General features: G+C 35.4%; 1 protein-coding gene and 1 long non-coding RNA gene across 7 annotated transcripts in view; one reads left to right on the plus strand and one right to left on the minus strand.

Moving 5' to 3' along the window:
* LOC110810186 (protein MICRORCHIDIA 6) overlaps positions 1–18,742 on the minus strand; it is a 47,949-nt gene extending 29,207 nt beyond the window's left edge. For 3 of the 6 annotated variants that reach the window (XM_088214032.1, XM_088214026.1, XM_088214012.1), the window contains exons 1-9: positions 18,559–18,700; positions 9,511–9,882; positions 8,859–8,933; positions 8,676–8,710; positions 8,201–8,282; positions 7,974–8,063; positions 7,818–7,893; positions 7,485–7,563; positions 3,720–3,854 (exon numbers count right to left, since the gene is read on the minus strand). In XM_088214032.1, coding sequence (XP_088070158.1) covers positions 3,720–3,854; positions 7,485–7,563; positions 7,818–7,893; positions 7,974–8,063; positions 8,201–8,282; positions 8,676–8,710; positions 8,859–8,933; positions 9,511–9,882; positions 18,559–18,589 — 975 coding nt within the window. In that variant the 5' untranslated portion in view covers positions 18,590–18,700. Of the gene's footprint in view, positions 1–3,719; positions 3,855–7,484; positions 7,564–7,817; positions 7,894–7,973; positions 8,064–8,200; positions 8,283–8,675; positions 8,711–8,858; positions 8,934–9,510; positions 9,883–18,532 lie in introns of all 6 variants that reach the window. The other 3 variants (XM_022036267.2, XM_088214021.1, XM_022036265.2) reach the window with 3 other exon arrangements.
* On the plus strand, positions 3,293–20,759 carry LOC148269089 (uncharacterized). Its single transcript, XR_015817240.1, has 3 exons — positions 3,293–3,402; positions 18,519–20,140; positions 20,463–20,759. It is a non-coding gene; the product is annotated as an uncharacterized LOC148269089 (long non-coding RNA).
* The last annotated feature ends 1,650 nt before the right edge of the window (positions 20,760–22,409 follow it).

Here is a 22,409-nt window from a genome sequence, read left to right on the forward strand (position 1 = left end):
TGAGTTGAGAATGCGAAGTAGAAAGCTGCGCGTGAAATGCTGCTTGAACCGCTGCAGTTCGGCGGAGCAAGCAAGTTGGGTAGGGCGGAGATAGTCGCTGGAGTAGGGCGGCCAGCTGCCTGGTGAGACTATCCCTCTATTTTGGGTGGCTGATGAGAAGATTCTAGGATTTTAAAAGAAACTCTAAAAATAAAACCCTAAAATACCCTTACTCTGTTCTGATACCATGTAAAATTTTAGAAAAAAATATCTATTTTATTTCCATTACATTTTTTGTATTACAAATAACTTATATATATACAAGAATTTCTAAGTACAAATAAGGAAATTTCTCTTATAAAATAGATATTCTAAATAATTACAAGAAACTAATAGTGAGAGCTATATAAGAAAAAATATCACAATTGTTCAGAGAACAAAATATTCATATCAACAGTACCCCACATATATACATTTAAGGGCCCGAATATCAAGTTTTTCTCTTCGATGAGAATGAATATGAATAAAGACAACAAATCCAAATATCCAATGGATTGATAGTTTACGACACTTACTGCTAGGTAACATTTTCAAAGTGTCCTAAAGAACTTTTGAAGTCAAGAACGATGGCAAGAAAGCGGTTAATAATGTAGGAGGTTCTAAGGACAGCTTTCTCCCAAAATTATTTTGGAACATTATTTTGGAAAAGAACAACTTTAATAGTGAGTAAAAGATACTATTATTGCATTTTGCTACTTCATTTTGCCTTTCTGATAGAAAAATAATAAAGTGTATGTTAAAAAAATCTTTGGCATTGTGCGTGTGGTATCTTTTTATACTAATTCTAAATTGAATTTTTATCATTTTATAGAATTAGGATATGATATGACTAATATCATATTTTGTTTTAAGTAAGAATAGTCAAGTGATTCTAGTGCAGTTGTTAATAAATGACACAAATCATTAAACCCCAAAAATATTAGGTGTATGAGTTGATCCCTAACTATCACTGCAGATTAATGAAAAATTAACCAAACTTCTTTTATTATTAATAGAAAAGATTATACGTTTGTGTTTTACAAACTCACAAATATTGTAGTATAAATTTTCATATTATAAATTCTTAATAATAAGAAAAATATAACATTAGATAGAAAATGATGAGTGCCGGAATCTTTTACGATAGAGTCAAATCTTATATGTAGAATAAGTAGTAATAGTAGAGAAGGATCCTTCAGGTGCATCTAAGTAGTGGAATTTGTTTGTGACTTCAACACATTCATTCATTTTTCCCAAGTTTTAGTCCATCACGATGAGAAGATCTAAATGTTATTTTGCAATTCAAATTTTGTGATAACTTATTGACCGACGCAAAATTAGTACACAATTTGAGAACATATAACACATTTTCTAGAAAAATGATAAGACTAAATTTAATGTTAGTCTTTACCTGCAATGGTATTGAAGGAAACATTTGCAATAACAAACTCCTTATTACTTAGACATAAAACATATGTATTAAAATGTTTAAAAGCATTGGTCATATAATTTGTGATTTCTGTGTCTATGACCCAAGAATTTTCAGAGAGTTTATCTCATACATATAAGCCATATGAAAAGAAAATCATATCTGAGTGTTTTATTACACTTATACCTGTGAATTTCTCAAGACCTTCCAATGGATTTTCCAATCGTTTAATCTTAGATTTAAGAACAATAAGATTTGCATATGTTTCTTTTTTCCCATTGGTTGGCCATATCAACCTATTTAGGAATCTTCTCTAAGTTAATTTTGTATCCCCACTCTTTGTTGGAGGTAGTAGGCTTGTGATGCAATTTTCAATGTTTTTCTTTGGTGCATTGGACTTTTACAAAAGGTACACAAAAGATTGTTCCTGTTATATGTTCCCGAAGTTGAGTTCTAAGAGTGACTTACTTCCCTTGTTTGCTTATTTCTTCTTCTGTTGGTTGGCCATATCAACCTATTTGGAAATCTTCTGTGAGTTAATTTTGTATCCACACTCTTTGTTGGAGGTACTGAGCTTGTGATGCAATTTTCAACACTTTTATTTAGTTTGTTGGGTACTCTACGAAAGGTACAAAAAAGATTGTTCCTATTATATATTCTCAAAATTGAGTTCTCAGAGTGACTTACCTCCCTTGCTTGTTGGCGAGATTTAGAATCTCGTGAAATCAAGTGACTAAACTATTGGTGGAGCGAGGTTCTAACATGACCTCTGTTCTACTCTCTTCTGATGTTATAATAGAAATTAAGTGATGACTTTTACTCTTTTCCCAAGATCCGAAGTCATACTTGATTATATTCAATATTTAGTCTTGCTAGAAATTGATATCCACAATCTTTTTCTATAAACTTTTTAATAGATGAGCTGTATCTTTAATGCAATCCTTGGTCATGCTGTGGTATTGGTAGAATTCCTTCCACCAGTTTTTTAGAATATTTATTTACTGACATGTTCACTTATTTGGTCGACCATCTTAACCTCAGGTGACAAATTTGTGCAGTGTCCTTAACGTTAGAGTAGAGTTTACCAATTGCATTCCACACTGCTTTTACTGTGGACAGGAACATTACGGTTTTATTGATTTCTGAAGTCATGGAGTTCCAAAGTCATGTCAGGATCGTGGAATCTTCTTCATCCCAAACACGAAACGTGGAGCCTTCGGGTTTTGGTCCACTACCCAGAAGATGGCAGAACTTCTCTTTTCCTTTGAGGTTGGTACTCATTACTTGGGACTTAGATAATATTTTTATGTGAACCAGTAGGCAATCTGGATTGGCTGAAATTTGTTGGTGATATTCCCCATGCGGGAGTATGGGCTTGTGGATTGTGATGTAACCTTTAACATTTGTGAATCTAGGCTAAGAAGACAAGCTGGACACAGCTAGGTTCAATGAGGCAGTTGGCACAGTTGTGCTGCTGAAGAGTGCGGATGGTGGTGTGCAGCTGTGCAGAGGGGCCACTAGAAATGAGCAGCGGCTTGAGTAGAAGTGACTGACCACCACATTAGAGTGTGGTTCTGGCGCAAAGAGTGACATCATGTTGGACCAACAGAGCGAATGGAGGCATAGAGGAGCGGCGAGCAGAGGAGTGACACAGACAGATTTTCAACCCTGTCATAGCGACGCATACACGCACAAACTGGTGTTCAAAATTTATAGATGACTTTAGAAGTACTTGTTCACTCAGATGGAGCATCACAATCATCCAATAATTATTTGAGTTATTTCTGAAACTATCACAATAAATGTGCTCATGATGAAGTACACCAGGCAGATGGGGGAAGCAATAGGAAAGGATGCCTTTAAGTTTGAAGGCTTTTTAGCCAGCTTTCACCGGAGGGAGTAATGTTCTGGGCCAAGTCAATAATTTACACATGGAGACAAGAAGAGAAAAAAAGGTACCTAATAAACTTTCCTATAGTTTGTAGGCAGTTTGTGTGTTAAACTATTTCTATTCTAACTTTAGTTTCTTTTCTAGATTTAGAGATCGAAGGATTTTCTCTCGATGAATCCTCATTATTCAGAGATTGATCAAATGATTCTCTTAACAAGTCCCTTTCATACACAAAACCTTATTCCTTTCCACATTCATCATCCAACAATAAAGCCTCTAAAGCAAGCAAGTTAAACAGTGTTAGATGATTGTTCAAAATCTAGAGCATAATTACCCCAAAGACCTAATGCGAAATGACAACTTGTCTTGAATGCGACTTACTTGTTTTAACATTTGTTCTTCAGTTGCGAAAGGGGACCACTTCAACAGCATAAACAGATTAGAAGAAAAATGTTCTTCACCATGATCCCGAATTGGTATAAATGCTCCAGTTGATGAGCTAAATTTAAAGTCCACCTACAAAAGAAAAAAACTTTGAGTTCTGAAAACTACATATAAATAAAGGCATATAAACATAACCTATATGAATCCTTAATATAATATCAGAAAAAAAATATAAATCACTTGAAAGAATTTTGTTTTAATGAACCCTAGGTTCTCAGTTTTCCACGTAGGCACTGGAATATAGCATCACACTTCCTGAAAGGTGATGACTTTTGCAAAGAGTTTATTCATTCTCATGTATGCATGTATCTAGTTGTTGTTGTCTAGGCATTAATTTTTTTGGGGGGAATAGAAGAAAATATATTATTAGGAAAAGGATGAAAAGGATAAAAAAGAAAGCTAAAAAAGGAAGAGGATAATCCAACGGATCAGAAATGGTGAAGAGTAGTCCCCAAAAAACTTGCTATTTTTTTAAGCCAAATCACTTTTAACCCAATAAAGAAAGCATGCACCAAAGAGCTTTAACCTCTTTCTTCATATTCACCATCTTATGAGTAATAATATGGTGCATTAGGATGAATAAATGTGTAAGATAATGTGTTAAGTGTGGATCTATATATTAGGGAGAATAAATCTATGTAAGGACAATGGATTGTTAATTTCTAGAAATAAATGTGTAAAATGATGTGTTAAATGTGAACGTGTATATTAAGGAGAATAAGTCTAAATAAGGACAGGGGTGTAGTTACTTTCGGAAATGACTTTCAAATAATCTCTCATGAATGGACAAGTGTAATGGGAAAATAAATCAATATGTGTTACGTGTAAAATAATGTATGAAGTGTGAACATGTGTATTAGGGAGAATAAATCTAGAGAAGGACAAGAAGGCAGTTAATTCTGGAAATAACCTCCAGATAACTACTATTTCTCTTGTAAAGTACAGGTTTTCTTCTTTGGTAGAGGGGGGGTCAAGAAGAAATTTATGAAAAAAAAGAGTTAAATACTTTTTGACTCGAGATATTGTTGGGTTTTACTTAACAAGCCCATACCATTAATAAAATTCAATAACGAGATCCATAAATCAGGACCGTAATAATCTGGTGTAAGAACTAATCGTTATGGATGATCTACAATCGACATTTGAATCCTTCTCTAAAACTTATCATGACGATTGTGAGCAGGACTACTAAAATTTGATTTTTAAGCTAAATGTTTTGAGGAACTATCCTCTTGCCATTCTGCCGAGAAGGATCCTAGAGATTGTGGTGTACAACTGAACAGGGAATGTAAGACTTATCCTTCGGCAGGGGGTGACCGAGATAGACCTTTCTTCCTCATTATACTAAGTTGGATTTTCCACGGCCTTTTCTATCCACCAACGAGCCTGGTTTGGTTGCACTTCTCTATCTCAATCATTCACAGTGAAGTGGCTTTCGGTGCCAGAACTGGAGAGAAGACATGCTCAAAATATTTTGTGCTTCAACTGCAATGACAAAATTCCAATCCTGGGCACCAGCATAAGAGAGTTTTTTAGCTGGAAATTGTAGACTCACTGCAGATGGACCTTATGCATCCAAAAACTCTAGAAATTCCTGAAGAAGATGCACAACAGGCAAAAACTTTCTCTTGAAAATATTCCTCTCATTTTCCGTTTGGGCAAACACCCAATTTTTCAAAAGGGGAGTAGTGTTATGAGTAATACTATGGTGTATTAGGGAGAATAAATGTGTAAAATGATGCATTATGGAAATGTGTATTAGGGAGAATAAGTCTAGATAAGGACAAGAAAGGACAAGAGGTAGCTAATTCTGGAAATAAATGTGAAAATGATGTGTTAAGTGTGGATATGGGTATCAAGGAGAAAGTCTAGATGAGTACAAGGGGGTAGTTAATTCTGGAAATGACTTCCAAATAACTAATCTTTACGGGTGGACTTGTGTATTAGGGAGAATACGCCAATATGTATCATGTGTAAAATGATATGTTACGTGTAGACGTGTATTAGGGAGAATAAGTCTAGATAAGAACAAAAGGTAGTTAATTCTGGAAATAACTTCCAGATAACTACTCTTTCTTTTATATGTATATATAGGCTGTCTTCTTCGAAAGAGGGGAGGCAAGAAGAAATTTATGAAAAAAAGTGTGGTATTTTCTTAGTTAAGAAATTGTTGGGTTCTCTCTTCACAAGCCCATACTATTAACAAAATCTCATGAGAAGATCTGTAAATCAGAGCCGTAAAACAGCACCAAAAGAAAAAATGAGGAGAAGCCCTCAATTGTATTTTGTGAAGCCCAAGAAGCACCAAAAGTATAAAATAAATGAAATCAAGTTCTTCAGGTCATATCGCAATGCAAAAACAGATGATTGTAAGTCTCCACTGCTCTGGAACATATCAGACACATCCTTGGAACCAAGTTCTTCAGGTCATATCATGATGCGAAAACAGATGATGTAAATCTCAACTGCTCTGGAACATATCAGACAAATCCTTGGAAATAAAGCACGATTCAGTTGACAAGCTTGGAGAAATTTATCAGTATTCAATAAGTGAGTAGGAACTTCCCAAAAAATCTTTAAAAATGGTACTCTGATGTAAGACAAATTAGAATTAGTTTTCCTACTTAGAATTAAATGATGATTTTAAGAAGATTACAGAGGTACTTTATAAAGTGTCAAATAAGTACTTCCAGAATATGACAGTACCAGGGGTTATGACACTACCAAAAAACTATGGCAGCAGAGGCACCAGGAGGCAGAATCTGAAAGATGGGCAGTGGGGGTGGCATGCTCTGGTAGACATGTGGAAGGGCAGTAGATTCAATTTTCAAAAAGACTGGACAATGCCGAGAAATTAGGTAGAGTAGACCCAAAAAGAAGTTTTTTGGAGCTTGGAATGATGCCGAGACTGTAAAGAAGAAAATTGGATGCAAGCAAGCCTAGGAACCAGGCAAAAAAAGAAGATAGTTAGGATCAACCAAAAGAAGCTGCTGAAGAGAGAGCAGAAAACGTCGGAAGAGCTCAGTTGAAGTCTATTGTTGTGAAATTTTTGGGATCATTTGCACTGTCAGAGCATGTGTCAAAAATGCTTCAGAGGATTCAATGTAGAGGAGAAGTTGTGGCATTAGGCAACTGCTTCAGTTAGGAAGCTACAAGTGATCTCCAGAGAGGCAGAGTTGGCGACTGTCTTGGCCACAAAAGAAGAACAGTCACGGGAAGAACAGAAGCAGGAGGAGAATAAAGAATAGGTTGACTCAGTTACAATAGTGTCTTCATTTGATTTTTTGAGGTTGGAAGATGCCAAACAATCTGCAGAATCTGCTAGGGAAATATTGGGAGTCTGAGGAGGCTGTGAGGGAAGGGAGGACAAAATTTGGAAGGCTTACCAAACCTGTTCAAGAGTAACTGAGAAGGGGAAGAGCAAGAAAAGGCAACTAACAAGGCAGCAAAGTGTTGACACAGAACTATAACAAGTGGCACGAAAAGAACTTCAACCAGAAGGATTCAAGCATCTCCAGATATGCCTTGGTCAATCCAACCCAATCTTTTGGATACAACCATAACCCTGACATTTATCCTAATGAAACTGAAATATCATACTCAACTTGTTGGCCCCCTATTAAACAAACACAAAGATTTGCATACTGTAAACAAGTTGGCAAAGCACATAAATCTGAAGCAGGTAAAAAAGGCTAAACTCACTGCAGGTAAAACTATTCTGTCGTAGTCCAGTTGTCTCAAAAATGTATAAGAGAGGAGTCCAACACTTTGAGTCAGCATCCTGCCAAAAGGGCTCCAATAATTTTAAGTAAGATGTCACTAAACCAACAATGAAGTATCAAACACTTCATCAATCTTAAGTTTGAAGCACAAAGATTCCCTGTATTAAATATGAAAGAGGAACGGGGCACCAAAACCCAACAAAGATACCTATGTCTTATCCATTTCTTTGATTTGAAATAACAATAAATATAGAAATGAACAGAAACTATAAATTTTATTAAGTCCTGAAGTGGGGCCAATGTCAGGGAATACCTAGTTTTAGAGTGACGGCTGAAGACAATAACATCTGCCCCAAGTCTCATAGAGCCAGTCTTGAAGCCATTTCCATCTGAAATACTAGAAGCTAATTGATTTCCAGAAAGAAAGAGAAAGCAAAGAAAACATACTAGCAGGGACATATAGTCATACACTTTCCAATGGCATGCTCCTTTTGTTTGTCTGAAAACCCAAAGCTCATACAATGCCTTATAGCATTTGGGTCCATCCCACCACCATCATCTGTTCATCGCATATATAAGATTGGAAGGAGAAACTTCAACAAAAATACCCTCGAGTACTAAAACAGAAATATTAGCAATTCTTAAAATTCTCTTATCTACTACTTTGGTAAACAACCAATAGACTGGAACAAATACCTTGGATTACCAAAGCATGACTCCCATCCCTAGGATTGAAGATTCTGTCCACACTAACAAAAGTAGCACCATTTTCTATCTGCTACTCCAGCCAACACAATACGTTAAAATAAGATTCTAGCTGAAAAGAATCCTAAATAAGCACAGATAAAACTCAACAAAGAAAATAAGATAATATTTAATTTCTTGTTTAATTAAAATAAGTAATATTTTTTATATACTTTCACTCATTGTGAGCAATTTAGCAAAGAGAGAAATTTTGAAGATGGATAAAATATTCCACAATTATGAAAATGGAAAAACGAAAGATTTTTTTAGAGCAGACTCCAAGACCATAAACTTCAGCTCAATGAATCTTCCAATAACATTATTTGATCAGTATAATGTTGTGAATCTAGCCTGGTAACACCACCATATTCTTCCAAATCAGAAATTTCGAAAACATGGTTCTGACAAAAAAAAAATAAGAACCTACCTCATCAATAGCATTGTCAAGTAGCTCTGCAAAAGCTGCAAAAAGAAGCAACAAAATATTGGAGCATAAAAGAAGACTGGGAATGGAAGTTGACATGTTAAATGAGTAAATACAAAGTGGTTGAACTATGGTTGAAGATACAACTTATTAAGTAAATAAACAAATTCTGTAAGTAGAATATACCACCGAAGACCCATTTATGAGATGTGGCGTTGGAGTGAAGGAACATAGGGTGCACATGCAAATAACTACTTCCCCCTGTAAATGCACCCAAAAGTGAAGTGATGATAGTCAAGTATCAGACAGTTAGATCAAGAAAAACACTCATGCGAGTAATTAATAAGTTAGATTCTACATTTGTTCCAACAGTTTTCCAATGCAGAGAGCAGTTCTCAAAGGCGGAATATTCACTGGTTAATAGAGAATATCTATATTATTATTCAGCAATGTGCATGTTTATTCAAACAATAGCTGTAGTCATGAAGGTAATTAAGTCAATATAACTTTAACAGAACTTTTAACCTCATAATCACCAGGAACCAGATGGATCCCCATTCAAAATGCACAAGAAAAATTCTATTCCATGCAGCAATGAGTCCTCAAGCAACAGAGAAAAGCTACTGATCAACTGAGAATATCTAGACTAACCAATTTACAGGTTTATTCAAACAACAGATATAATCATGAAGGTAATTAGGTAAATATAAATATAACACTAGGGAGCATATGGTTCTCCATTCAGGAAATGAATACAAATACTAGGACAATCCATGAAACTGAAAACAAAACATGAAAAAGTAAGTTGTGTTGATTTTAAAGATGTTAAGCAGCTTACTTTTTAGATATGAAAATTTTTTACTCTGATCCTGAAACAATTTATAGTTTCCCGCGTTCCAGAATTGCCGACAAAGTGGAGCTGGACCTACAACAGGAGAAGATGTAAGGCTTGACTCACTAGTTGGAGAACCACCTTTATCCAACATATTCAAATTACTGCCTCTTGTGCTGGGAGCGATTGAAGTTCTGTTTTTCCCATATTCTTCCCCTGTATTTTTGGAGTTTTGATGTCGATCCTTTTGAAATTTCTGACTTTCTTTCTTCTTGGTCGTCCCTAAATCAAAATCACTTCTTTCATCCTTCAGATTTGATACTTCAACCCGAGCACGATTATGTATATCTATAGCATCCATGCTGCTTGGTTTCCGTTCTGCAGAAAAGCATATGATATAAGCAAAAAAACTATAAGAAGAAGACTAAGAGTGAACCATCAAAGCGAAGACTTCATGTGGAAGGAATGAATGAAAATGTAAGTTCAATAACTTTAATAAGCAAATAATCACAATCATTCAAATTTTAGGGTTTGTTGATAAGGATTTCATATTAAGTAAAATACTATATTAGTTAGAGTTCTAATAGTATAATTATATCGTATAATTAGAGTCCAACTAGAATAAGGATAACCATTTTATATATATTTTCTAAATGTAAACACAAGAAATAAAAAATAAAATTAGAAATTTATTTTTTTCAAAAACTTCATGGTATCGTAGTCAAAGGAAGACTATTTTTGGAGTTTTGATAAAACCCTAAAATAAACAAAATAGGCCAAAGTTGGTACTCAACTACCGAAGAAACTAAACCCAACATCACCCAGACGGAGTCGCCGCTCAAACCCAGCCAGAACAGTCACAGTTTCCGTGCGCGCCCGCCACACGCACCGCCGCCTTCATCCCATTTGGCCCGAAAAACGGTGGAATACTGCCAGAAAAGCCTGATTGAGACAAATTTGGTTCCTTTCCGCCCAAAATCCGGCTTGATCGCGATTATCCGGTCTTTTTTTCACGCGGTTGCGTGCATTTGAAAGATCTGCCGTTCTGTGCCCTCCGTTGCTCTAATCTAGTCGATCCACATCTGGAGATTGGTCGACTGATCCTCATGCACACCACGCTGCTCCGATCGTGCGCTGAGTCGTGTTGCATTGACCGGACAAAGCCCCTCCCTCGCGCCAGTCAGCTTTTTCACACACGGGACGTCAGGTGTGGCCATTCCGCGCGCCAGACCACTCCGACATGGTCCGTCCACGCCTAAGTAGAGCTGTCCGCTGAGTCAGTGCCAAGCCGAGCCAGATCTGGTTCTGATTTTTTTGTCCTTTTTCTAGTTTTTTTAGATCCCTTTTTGTTTTCTTGGTGCATATAGGAGGTCCGTTTTTCATTACTAGATATTTTTCCTTCTTATTTTTAGAATTCTAAGATTACATAAGCAAAAAATGTGAGTGTTACTAGATTTGATAACCCTTCATTACAAAATAAGTCCCGTAAAACTTGATGGAACTAATTATCTTATTTGATCGAGATTTTATTTATTGTTCATCAAATCTATAGGATTGTAGGATTTCTTACTGGTGAGGTGAAAAAACCAGATGTTGTTAGTTTAGAATATAATAGATGGGACTCTTAGAGCTCATCGGTAATGTCATGATTCATAAATTCCATACAACCCCATATTGCCAGAATATATTTGTTGCTTAACACTACCGAAAAAATATGAAATGCATCATCTCTTACATATTCACAGATGGATAATGACACTCATATTTATGAACTCTAAAATAAAGTTCATAGCACAAAATAAGGAGAGATGACTTTCTCAATATTTTTCTGAACTAAATGGATTATAACAGAAATTAAATTACTATCAAGATTTTCAAACAGAGTGTCCTGCAGATGCAGTCAAATTTCAGAAATTATTAGAAAAAGAGTGAATTTATAATTTTTTAACTGGTATAAATACCGAATATGATCAAATACGGGTCCAAGTGCTTGGTAAAGATCCATTTCCTTCATTAAAATAAACTTATGCTTATGTTCAATAAGAAGAGAGTAGAAGAAAAGTCATGTTTCACATTGCACCAGTTGAGAAAACTGGATTAGTGGTTCAGTCTGATCAATCCAGAAATATATGGAAGTGTGACTATTGTGGCAAGGCAAAACACACTAGGGAAACTTGTTAGAAGTTGCAACGAAGACCAATTAGAGGTCAGGGAGGAAGAAGAGGTGTAACCACAAGAGCTCAAGCAAATCTTGTTGAAGTTAGGGAAACAACTGCTTCACCATCCGTTGGAGCCTTTTCCACAGAAGAAATTCAAAATCTGAAACGACTTCTGAGTTAACTTAACTCTCCATCAACTGTTGACACATCAACTATTGCTCACCCTATTTCCACTCTTGATAATTGGATTATAGATTTTGAAGTTAATAGACACATGACAAGCTTTTCTAAAAAATTCTTAATCTATTCTTCTTGTACTGAAAGGGATAATGTCCGTATAGCAAATAGGTCATACACCCCCGTGTTAGGAACAGGTTCCATTAATTGTATTCCTATTATTACATTGTATTCAGTTTTACATGTGTTTAGTTTTTTTGACAATCTTTTATCTATTAGTGCCATAACTAGAGATCTCAACTGTAAAATTGAACTTTTTTCTGATCATTGCATCTTTCAAGATCTTCAAACCGGAAAGAGGATTGACACTGGTAAACTGCAAGATAGCTTATATGTCTTGTATAGACATCTGAAATTAATTGAAAATCAAGCAACTATTGAGAATAATGAAGTCAATATAGAAATACTACAATAGCATCGACGATTGGGACATCCTTCTTTTTTTATTTTAAAAAAATTATATCTTAAGTTATTTAAAATAACTTCTATGGAGTGTTTATTTTGTGATGCATGCAAACTTCCTAAACATAAGATAAACTCTTATCATTTAAGTAATAATAAAAGTATTGATCCTTTTATGATTACTCATTATGATGTGTGGGAACCTACTCAAAATACCTCTCTTTCTAGTCATAAATGGTTTGTTACTTTTATTGCATATTGCACTAGATTAATATAGATTTATTTGTTAAAAGCAAAAAGTGATGTATTGTCATATTTTCAATCTTTTCACAAATGATATGTACATATTTTGGTGCTAAAATTAAAATTTTGCGAATTGATAATGATACAGAATATATGGATAATGGATTTCATTCCTACCTGGAGTCAAATGCAATAATTCATCATACAAGTTGTGCCTACTTCAGTTAACAAAATGGAGTTTCTGAAAGAAAAAATAGGCACATACTGTAGGTAGCTCGGTCACTAATGTTCGCCATGAATCTACCAAAGAGTTACTGGGGAGATACAGTTCTCTCAGCTATACATCTTATTAATAAAATGCCTTTGCAGATCCTGAATTTTAAAAGTCCTATGACGGTTTTACAAGAAAAAAATTTCTACATTGTTCCCTCAAAAGTGTTTGAATATGTGTGCTTTGTTCATGCTAGAAATGTGAGTAAGCTAGAACCTAGAACTCTTAAGTGTGTATTTGTTAAATATTTTTATACACAAAAAGACTACAAGTGTGATCATCCACCATTTATAAAATACTTTGTAACTATGGATGTTACAGTTAGGAAGAATGAGTCTTACTTCAACTCAAACCCAACACTTCTTCAAGGGGAGAGTGAGAAGGAAGAAATGCTACCTAATTGGGTAACAATTGAGACTCATATACAGAGGAGAATTCTATTGCAGAAAGTCTTAATCAAGAAAATAATGTTGGACGTCTAAATAAACCAGACTTGAAAAGGTATTCAATGAAAGAGAAGTCTGAAAAAGCCATCATGCAGTCTGTTCTAAGTCAAGAATCTTCTCTACTTCCAGAAGATACTGGTGAGTTATCTTTCTCTTGTGATTTATCAGACAAACCTATTATTATTAGAAAGGGAATGAGAACTTGCACTAAGCAACTTATATCTAACTTTGTTTCCGATGACTCTTTATCTCCCTTCTATAGAGCATTTGTTTTGTCTGTTTCTTCTATGTCTATTCCACAGAATTGGAGAGAAGCTCTAAGAGATCCCAAGTAAAAGAAAATCATGATTGAAAAAATGATAGCATTGACAAAGAATGAAATCTGGGAACTTATTTTACCTCAACTGGGAAAGAAAATAATTGGTTGCAAATGGGTGTTCACCGTAAAACACAAAGGGGACGGATCGATCAAGAAGCACAAATCTAGATTGGTGGCTAAAATGATAGCATTGACAAAGAATGAAATCTGGGAACTTATTTTACCTCAACTGGGAAAGAAAATAATTGGTTGCAAATGGGTGTTCACCGTAAAACACAAAGGGGACGGATCGATCAAGAAGCACAAATCTAGATTGGTGGCTAAATAATTTACTCAGACCTATGGGATTGACTATCAGGAGACATTTGCACCTGTTGTGAAGATGAATACAATTAAGATACTTTTGTCTTGCGCAGCTAACCTTGATTGGGATCTACAACAATTTGATGTAAAAAATGCATTCCTCCATGGAGACATAGAGGAAGAGGTGTACATGTAAATTCCACTTGGATTTGAAGATAAGAGGACGCAAGGAAAAGTTTATCAATTAAAAAATGCCTTATACGGATTGAAGCAGTCTCCAAAAATATGATTTGAATGGTTTAGAAGAGTTATGATTTCTTTTGAATATCAACAAAATAATGCGGATCATACCTTATTTATCAAACATCGTGAGGATAAGATCACTCTTCTCATTATTTATGTGGATGATATTGTGGTGACTGTAGATGACACAAAGGAGATGACTCAGTTGAAGGAACTTCTTGCTCAAGAGTTTGAAATAAAAAATTTAGTAAAATTGCAATATTTTTTGGGGATTGAAGTTGTCAGATCCAATAAAGAAATCTTCATTTTTCAAAGGAATTATATCCTAAACTTAGTAGAAGAGACTGGTATGATGGGTTGCAAACTGGTAGAATCACTTATTAAGAGCAACCACAAATTGCAAGCAGGTAGTGGTACATCAGTTGACTTGTAAAAATGCCAGAAACTAGTTAGAAAACTCATTTATCTCTCGCATACTAGACCTCATATTGCCTGCAAATCTTCAAAGCCATTTGTATAGAACATAATGATGTTTGGAGGCCATTTAAAATCAACAATATTACTAATATAGATGGTTTATATCTTTTATGGATGATCATATACGAATTACATTGTTATTCCTCATGAAAGAAAAAATTTATGAGTTGGTCACGTATTTAGAAAATTCAACAACATACTTCATACTCAATTCCAAACAAAAATACAAGTGCTAAAGACAGACAACGCAAAAAATATTTTAAAAAAGAGTTAGGTAAGTATCTTTAAAAAAAGGAGATCGTTCATCAAAGTTCACACGTTCATATCTCTCAACAAAACGGGATAACCAAAATGAAAGGGTGGACATCTCTTTGAAGTTACTTGGTTCCTCATGTTCATAACTCAAGTTCTAAATTTTCTAGGGAGAAACTGTTATAACTGTAACTTATCTTATTAATACAATGTCTTCTCAGATTCTTAAGTTTCAAACATCCTATCAAGTTATGCTCCAATACTTTCCTACCACTGGACTTCTATCTATCCTACCTATCAAAATCTCTTATTGTTTAGCCTTCGTTCACATACACAACCATCACAGAAGCAAACTACAGGTTCCTCCTTGCACCGAACTTCCAAATGATTCTCCTTAGATCCTAACAAATTTTAAGTAACCTCAAAATATATACTCTTCGAAAGACATGAAAAGTCTTCTCATTTCTCAACTTCAGTGGATTCCTTTTATCTTTTCATTGATACAAATACTTTGGACACTTATATTTATTTATCTTTCTTTTATCATAAGTTTTTAAAACTAAATCCTCCATATCAAGCTAAAAGATAAATATTGGTAGTCTCATCATGCTTAACATGTTTATCATAAAGCAAAATTCAACCTAGAAGAATATGCATGAATGTTATAGGAACTATATACAATATTGAATCAATATAGGTATCATGAAGAATAAAAAATAAGATTTTGCTAAATTATTAAAATATTTCTATTATTAGTATAGAAAAGACAGTAGTCTGTGTGGTCATGAATGCGGTTCCATTGAAAGGTTGAGTCGTCCAGCTACAAATATTGAAACAAAATTTGTGCAACTATTCTCATGAATAACAAGTTTATTACCTTTATTTCCACAACAAACTAAGGTTTGAAAAATTGGACATAAGTTTCCAATCTTCCTTCACTTTAACTATTTATTTACAATCAGATAAGACTTGTCAATTCTATCATCCTTGAACAACTACTCATTCTTTTTCTTCTGATTTCACGTGCTTAAAATTTTTCCATCATACTAAAATTTCTAAAGAGGATTGCAAATATAAGAACAGGCAGAAATCCTTGAGAATGATTTTAAACAGCTGGAAATTGATCTAAAAGAGGTAGGTGAACCGATTTTTTGATATAAAAAGTCTGAAATTATATTAAAAAAGTATCAAATAGAGTACCACCCGTATACAAAATATTAACAATTGTATTAGGGTGTCAATAATATTTCCAAAATTTTCCAACATAACAATGTCATGTCCTAACAAAATGGAGCCAAAATAATGTAATTACCTATATTTTAATTTATTATTCTCTACCTCTCTATTTTCAAAAGCTCAACTATTTCTTTCCTCCCATATGACCCAAGAAAGGGTCAATGGAATAATTTTTACAAAATCTTTTTTTTTATGCAATCCATCCCAAACCTAAAGCTTCTCCCTAACCGACCCAATCATGACCCAATTGATACCCAATAACCCGTAAATCATACATCATAAGTTATAAGCAGTAGAGCACCATAACAAGATATGATTAATCACATGGTTCCGTGTCTCCCTTGCATAAGTAACACCTATTAACCATAATAAGACCCCTTTTCATCAATTTATCAGTTGTCAAGATGCATTCTCTGCAAGCTTCCCACGAAAAAAAAAAAAAAGTCATTCTAGGTGGAACTTTATTTTTCCATATTTGGGAGACCGGAAAAATTCCTCTTCTACACTGCCCAGCCAGCATAATCTGTGAATAATATGACTTAACAAAAAATTCATGATGCTGGTTCAATTTCCACAGATCTTGTCACTACAAGTGTTGATTTGCTGAGTCTCAAGGGTTTGCAACAAAGATTCATATTCATTCACCTTCCAATCATTTAAATTTCTGATCACATTGACCAACCAAACCACACTGCCATCAATAATTTTATATGCATCTTCAATCTTCATGTTTTTGGATTGGGCAATTGCATATATGCTTGGGAAACTTCTCATGAGGCAGCTACCCTCTATCCAATCAAACACCCAGAATTTAATTCGGTTTCCTTTGCCCACAGGCCACTGGATACAATTTTTAAACCTTGGCCAATCCATCAAATTTTTCCTCCACAGGCCATAACCATACGGTCTGATCATTCTCCCATGCATAATCTCACCAGTAGCATCACACCATCTGGCCGCAATGATTTTTTTTCATAGATCATCCCCTTCCTTAAAATAGCCCAAAGCCATTTTCCTTGAAGAGCAACGTTCATCTCAACAAGAGACTTAATTCTTAAACCTCCTTGATAGATCAGTTTCTCGACATCATCCCATTTAACTAGATGAAATCTACTTTTGTCTTCCTCATCTCCCCATAAAAATCGGCACTGAATGGCTTCAACTCTCCTTGTTACCTTCACCGGAATAGTTAAAGCTGAGAGAAAATAAATGGGAAGGTTGGTGAGTGTGCTCTTAATGAGTGTGAGTCTTCCCCTTTTGGATAAAAATTTTATTTTCCAACCTGCAAGTCTTCTCTCAATGGAGTCAACAACCAGTTCCCAAGTGTTAGAATCTTTGTACTTAGATCCCAAATGGATGCCCAAATATAAAATAGATCACTTGAGAGCCTTGCATCCCTAAATATTGGTAAGGTAGTTTTCATCTCTTGTATCCCCCAATGTCACCAATTCTGACTTATATTAATTTTTAGAACAGAAACCATTTGAAAGCACATCAAGATGCATCTTAAATGCAGAAGATTTCTAACCTCTGGATGAAAAAAGATCAAGGTGTCATCTGTGAAGAAGAAGTGTGAAACCAGTAAAGTATTTGTGCCTTTCCCACTGTTATGCCTTTCAGCAAATTCATGTCAATAGCCCTACCAATCAAAGTATTCAGCGCCTCAATAACGATTAAAAATAGTAACAGTGAATTGGGGGTCACTCCGATGCAACCCGCTGGAGGTAGAAAAAAATCTGAATGGGCCTCCATTAACTAATACAGAAAAAGAGGTGGTTGTGATATAGTTGCGCGTTCAATTCATCTATTTGACCAAAACCCATTTTTTTTCATCATACATTCAAGAAAATCCCCACTAACACGATCGTATGTAATCTCTATGTCAGGTTTGCATAAAATTCCTTTTTTTTTGGCCCGAAATCAACTCATCTACCACTTCGTTTGCAGTCATAACTGCATCCAAAATCTGTCTAACACCCACAAATGCATGTTGGCACTCCCCAATAATCTCACCAAGCACCCTGGATAATCTATTAGGCAAGACCTTTGCAATTATCTTGTAAATGCAACTTACTAAGCTAATGGGTCTAAAATCTTTAAAATCCCTAGTACCTCTCTTCTTGGCAATTAGAACAAAAAGGTAGTATTAAGGGTGTTGACATTTATGTTTTGTTTTTTAAATAATTGTGATATTTTTCTTGTATAGTTCTTATTATTAATTTTTCTTATAATATTATAATTATTTAGTATCTCTATTATAAAGATAATTATTTTATTAATATTTAAAAATTTTGTATATATATGTGTTGTCTATTATAATAAAAATATTAAAAAAATAAAATAAATATTTTCATCCTAAATTTCTACCTAGTATCAGAACAAAATAAGAATATTTTAGACTTTTTTAATTTTAAAATTTCTTTCAGAATATTCTCAATACCCACTCAAATGGAGTCCCAGCCTCACCGGCGGCCTGCCACCCTATCCCGGTGATCATCTCCGACCTACCTGATCCATCTGCTCCGGTCGCACCAGGCTGTTCGTGCTGCTTCCTCACGCACGACCTCTAGTTTCTGCTGCTCCCCACTCTGGTTCGCGCAACCTGACCTGACCCTCTGGTCCCATCGCACAAACCCGGCTACTCTGGTTTGCCCTGCCCCTCTAGTCTCTTCGCGCACGGTGTCTGGTCCTGTCGCGCACACCCAGCGCATTTTTAGGTTCCGTCGCACACACTCAGCGCCTCCGGTTCGCGCTGCTCTTCCGGCTCCTTCGCGTCAGTGTCTAGTTCCATCGCGCCCACTCGGAGCGGTTTTTTGGTTCGCGCACGACTGCTGCTTCATCCCGGGTTTCCAGTAACGGCTCCTTTGTTTTTCCGACTTCAAGCTTCTGATTCAGCTTCTGGTTCTCTCTGTGTTTGTTTCATTTTTTGCCATCTGCTATTCCGTTCTAGCACCCACTTCAACACTTGTTTCCAATAATTTCTCTGGTCTTGCTACAATTTTTTTAGCTTTGGCGGTGTTTAGGAGGTTTGTTCTCTCTTTGTGATATTGGATAGTCAAGTATTATTTTCTTGTTTCTAGTACTTAAATATGACAGAAATAAATAAACTAATTATTCAGATTCTGATAATCCATCATTGCAAATAAGTTATGTAAAATTTTATGGAACTAATTTCCTTATTTGGTCAAAATCTTATCTACTGTTTATCAAAACTAAGAGGTTGTAGGGTTATATTAATGATAATGGAAAAAAATCAGATATCAATAGTTTAGAATATCGTAGATATGACTCTGAAAATTCTTTGATAATGTCTTGACTCATTAATTTCATGCAACCTCACATTGTCCGAACATATCTTTCACTCGATACTACAGCAAAAGTATAGAATGCAGCGTCTCTTACATATTTACAAGTGAGTAATGATGCTTAAATTTTTATAAATTCCGGAATAAGATCCACAGCACAAAATAAAAAGAGTTAACTATCTCTCAGTATTTTTCTGAACTCAGTAGACTATGGCTGGAACTCGATTACCATCAAGATTTTCAGACAAATTGCTCTAGAAATGCTGTTAAATTTTAGAAAATGCTAAAAAATGAGCGAATTTATGATTTCTTAGCTAGTAAGAATGTAAAAATATGATCAGATACGGGTCAAAATACTTGGTAAGGATTCCTTTCCCTCGTTAAAATAAACTTATTCTTATGTTTAGTAACAAAAAAGTAGAAGAATTGTCATGTTCCACATAGCACCAGTTGAAAAAGTCGAGTTAATTGCTTAGTCTTATCACTTCAAAGACCAACGGAATTGTGACTATTGTGGCAAGACGAAACACACTAAAGAGACTTGTTGGAAATTGCATGGACGACCCACTAGAGGACGTAGGAGAAGGAAAGGTGGACCTATGAGAGCTCAAGCAAACTTGATTGAGGCAAGTGAAGCACCTAACACACCAACAGTTGCAACTTTTTCAATTGAAGAGCTTTAAAGTTTGAAGCGTATTCAGTCTCAACTCAACTCTTCAACGACTATTGGTACATCAAATATGGTAAAATAAGACATTCTTTCTCTTCCGCTTATTTTCACTCTTGATATTTAGGTAATAGATTCTGAAGCTAATAGATACATGACAGACTCTTCCACTGAATTTATAACCTATTTTTCTTGTACTAAATGAGAGAATGTTTGTATAGTAGATGAGTCATATACTCCTGTGTCTGAAATAAGTTCTATTAATTGTACCACAACTATTAAACTGTTTTTAGTTTTACATTTGTCTAGTTTTGTTAATAATTTTTTATCTATTAATACTATTACTCGAGACTTAAACTGTAAAACTGAATTTTTTTCCTTATTATTGTATCTTTCAGGATCTTCGAACAAGAAAGATAATTGGCACTACTAGACTGCAGGATAACTTATACGTCTTGAAAAGAATTCGAAATCCGATTGGGAATTAAGTCGCTATTGAGAATAAGGAAGACAATCTAGAAATACTACCATAGCACCGGCGGTTGGGGCACCCTTTCTTTTTTACTTTAAAAAAACTATATCCTACTTTATTTAAGAAAACTTTTTTGGATTCTTTATATTGTGATGCATGTTATTTGTTAAATATAAAAGAAGTTTTTATCATCTGAGTAATAACAGAAGTTCTATTTCTTTTATGATTATTCACTCTGATGTGTGGAGACCAACTCAAAATACTTCTCTATCTGTTCATCGATAGTTTGTTACTTTCAAGGACTGTTGTACTCAATTAAAATAGATTTACTTATTGAAAGTAATAAATTATATGTTTTCATGTTTTCAATTATTTTATAAAATGATATGTACACATTTTAATGCTAAAGTTAAGATCTTGAGAACTGACAATGATACAAAATATATGTATAGTGGGCTCTGTACTTATTTATAGTCCAATGGGATAATTCATCAGACAAGTTATGCCTACACCAGTGAACAGGATTGGGTTGTTAAAAGGAAAAATAGACTCATACGAAAAGTAGATGTAACACTCCAAATTATTATTATTTTTATTAATATTATTTTATTTTATTTTAACTTTTTTTTTTGTAATTTTTAGATGAATATAATAATTTATTATGTAATAATATATGGTTTTAATTTAATTTAATTTAATTAAATAGAAATAAAAATAATAATAATAATAAAACGGGATAAAATTATTTTTTGGATTTAACTGAAAATAATTTTGGAAAAAATGGGTGAAATTTTGGATTCTGGGGTTGTTTTTGAAAAGAAAATCGAAAACCAGAGGTCAAAACGCAATTTAAAAAACTTGCGCCACGTCAGCAGCCCCAGCCAACCAGGACACGTCGTGTGGCAGAGACACTAACGTGGGAGGCCACGCGGAAGGGAGCCATGTAAGCGATCCGGGTGCGCGCGATCGAACGGCCAAGATCCGTTCCCGAGCGCACGGACGGCCCAGATCAAAAGCACGTACGGACAACCTAGATTGCACGCGTACAGACGACTTAGATTGCATCGCGATCAACGGCTCAGATTCATTTCATATTTAATCGCGATCGGACGACCTAGATTAAATCGCGATGAACGGCTCAGATTAAAAGCGAAAGGTTATAAATAATCTCATCCACACCCAAACCCTAACCCTAGCCGCCAGAGTCCTCGCCGGAGAAGACAGCCCAGCCACCGGAGAACCGACCGCCGCCACTCGCTGCCGCACCAGAGCACTTTTCGGCCGCTAAATGAGGTAAAAATTCTCCCCTTGGCTTTGAATTCGATTCTAAACCTACCTGTGGCCAAATCGGAGCCAAAACACTGGCCAATTAGCCAGAAAATATCGCCAAAGCCCAGCGGTACTGCCGCGGATTTTTTCAATTTTTGCCTCTGATGAGGCCCTTCCCGATTCCCGTTCGATGTAATTTTTCTACCATTGTGACCACCGTTCCTTTCTCTACAGGTTGACCAAAGCAAAACACCAAATTGCGACTCGAGCTGGAGGAGCCACCGCACCAGAGAGCCCCGCCACCGGTAAGTTTCGGTGTTTTTTCGACCCATTGAGGGCCCTAGGGGTATTTTCTCAGATGAACCAATGCAAGTTTGGCCGAACTCGGCCGAAAACGGCCAGAAACGGCCAACCCGAGGCGGATCGTCGCCGCAAACAGCAGCGCCATCATCGGAGCACGGCGGAGCCACCGTGCTGGAATTCTGAAATTGGCCGAATAGGCCTTGGGTCTGATTTTTGAGTTATTTGGGACATGTGTAGGTATCCTGAGTGCATTTCAGTTCCCGAAAAAAATTTCAGGGAACCTAGGGACTGCCCGTAGGCG

Source organism: Carica papaya, chromosome 1 (assembly GCF_054855325.1).
Source record: "Carica papaya isolate Zhongbai chromosome 1, ASM5485532v1, whole genome shotgun sequence".
Taxonomy (NCBI): Eukaryota; Viridiplantae; Streptophyta; class Magnoliopsida; order Brassicales; family Caricaceae; genus Carica; species Carica papaya.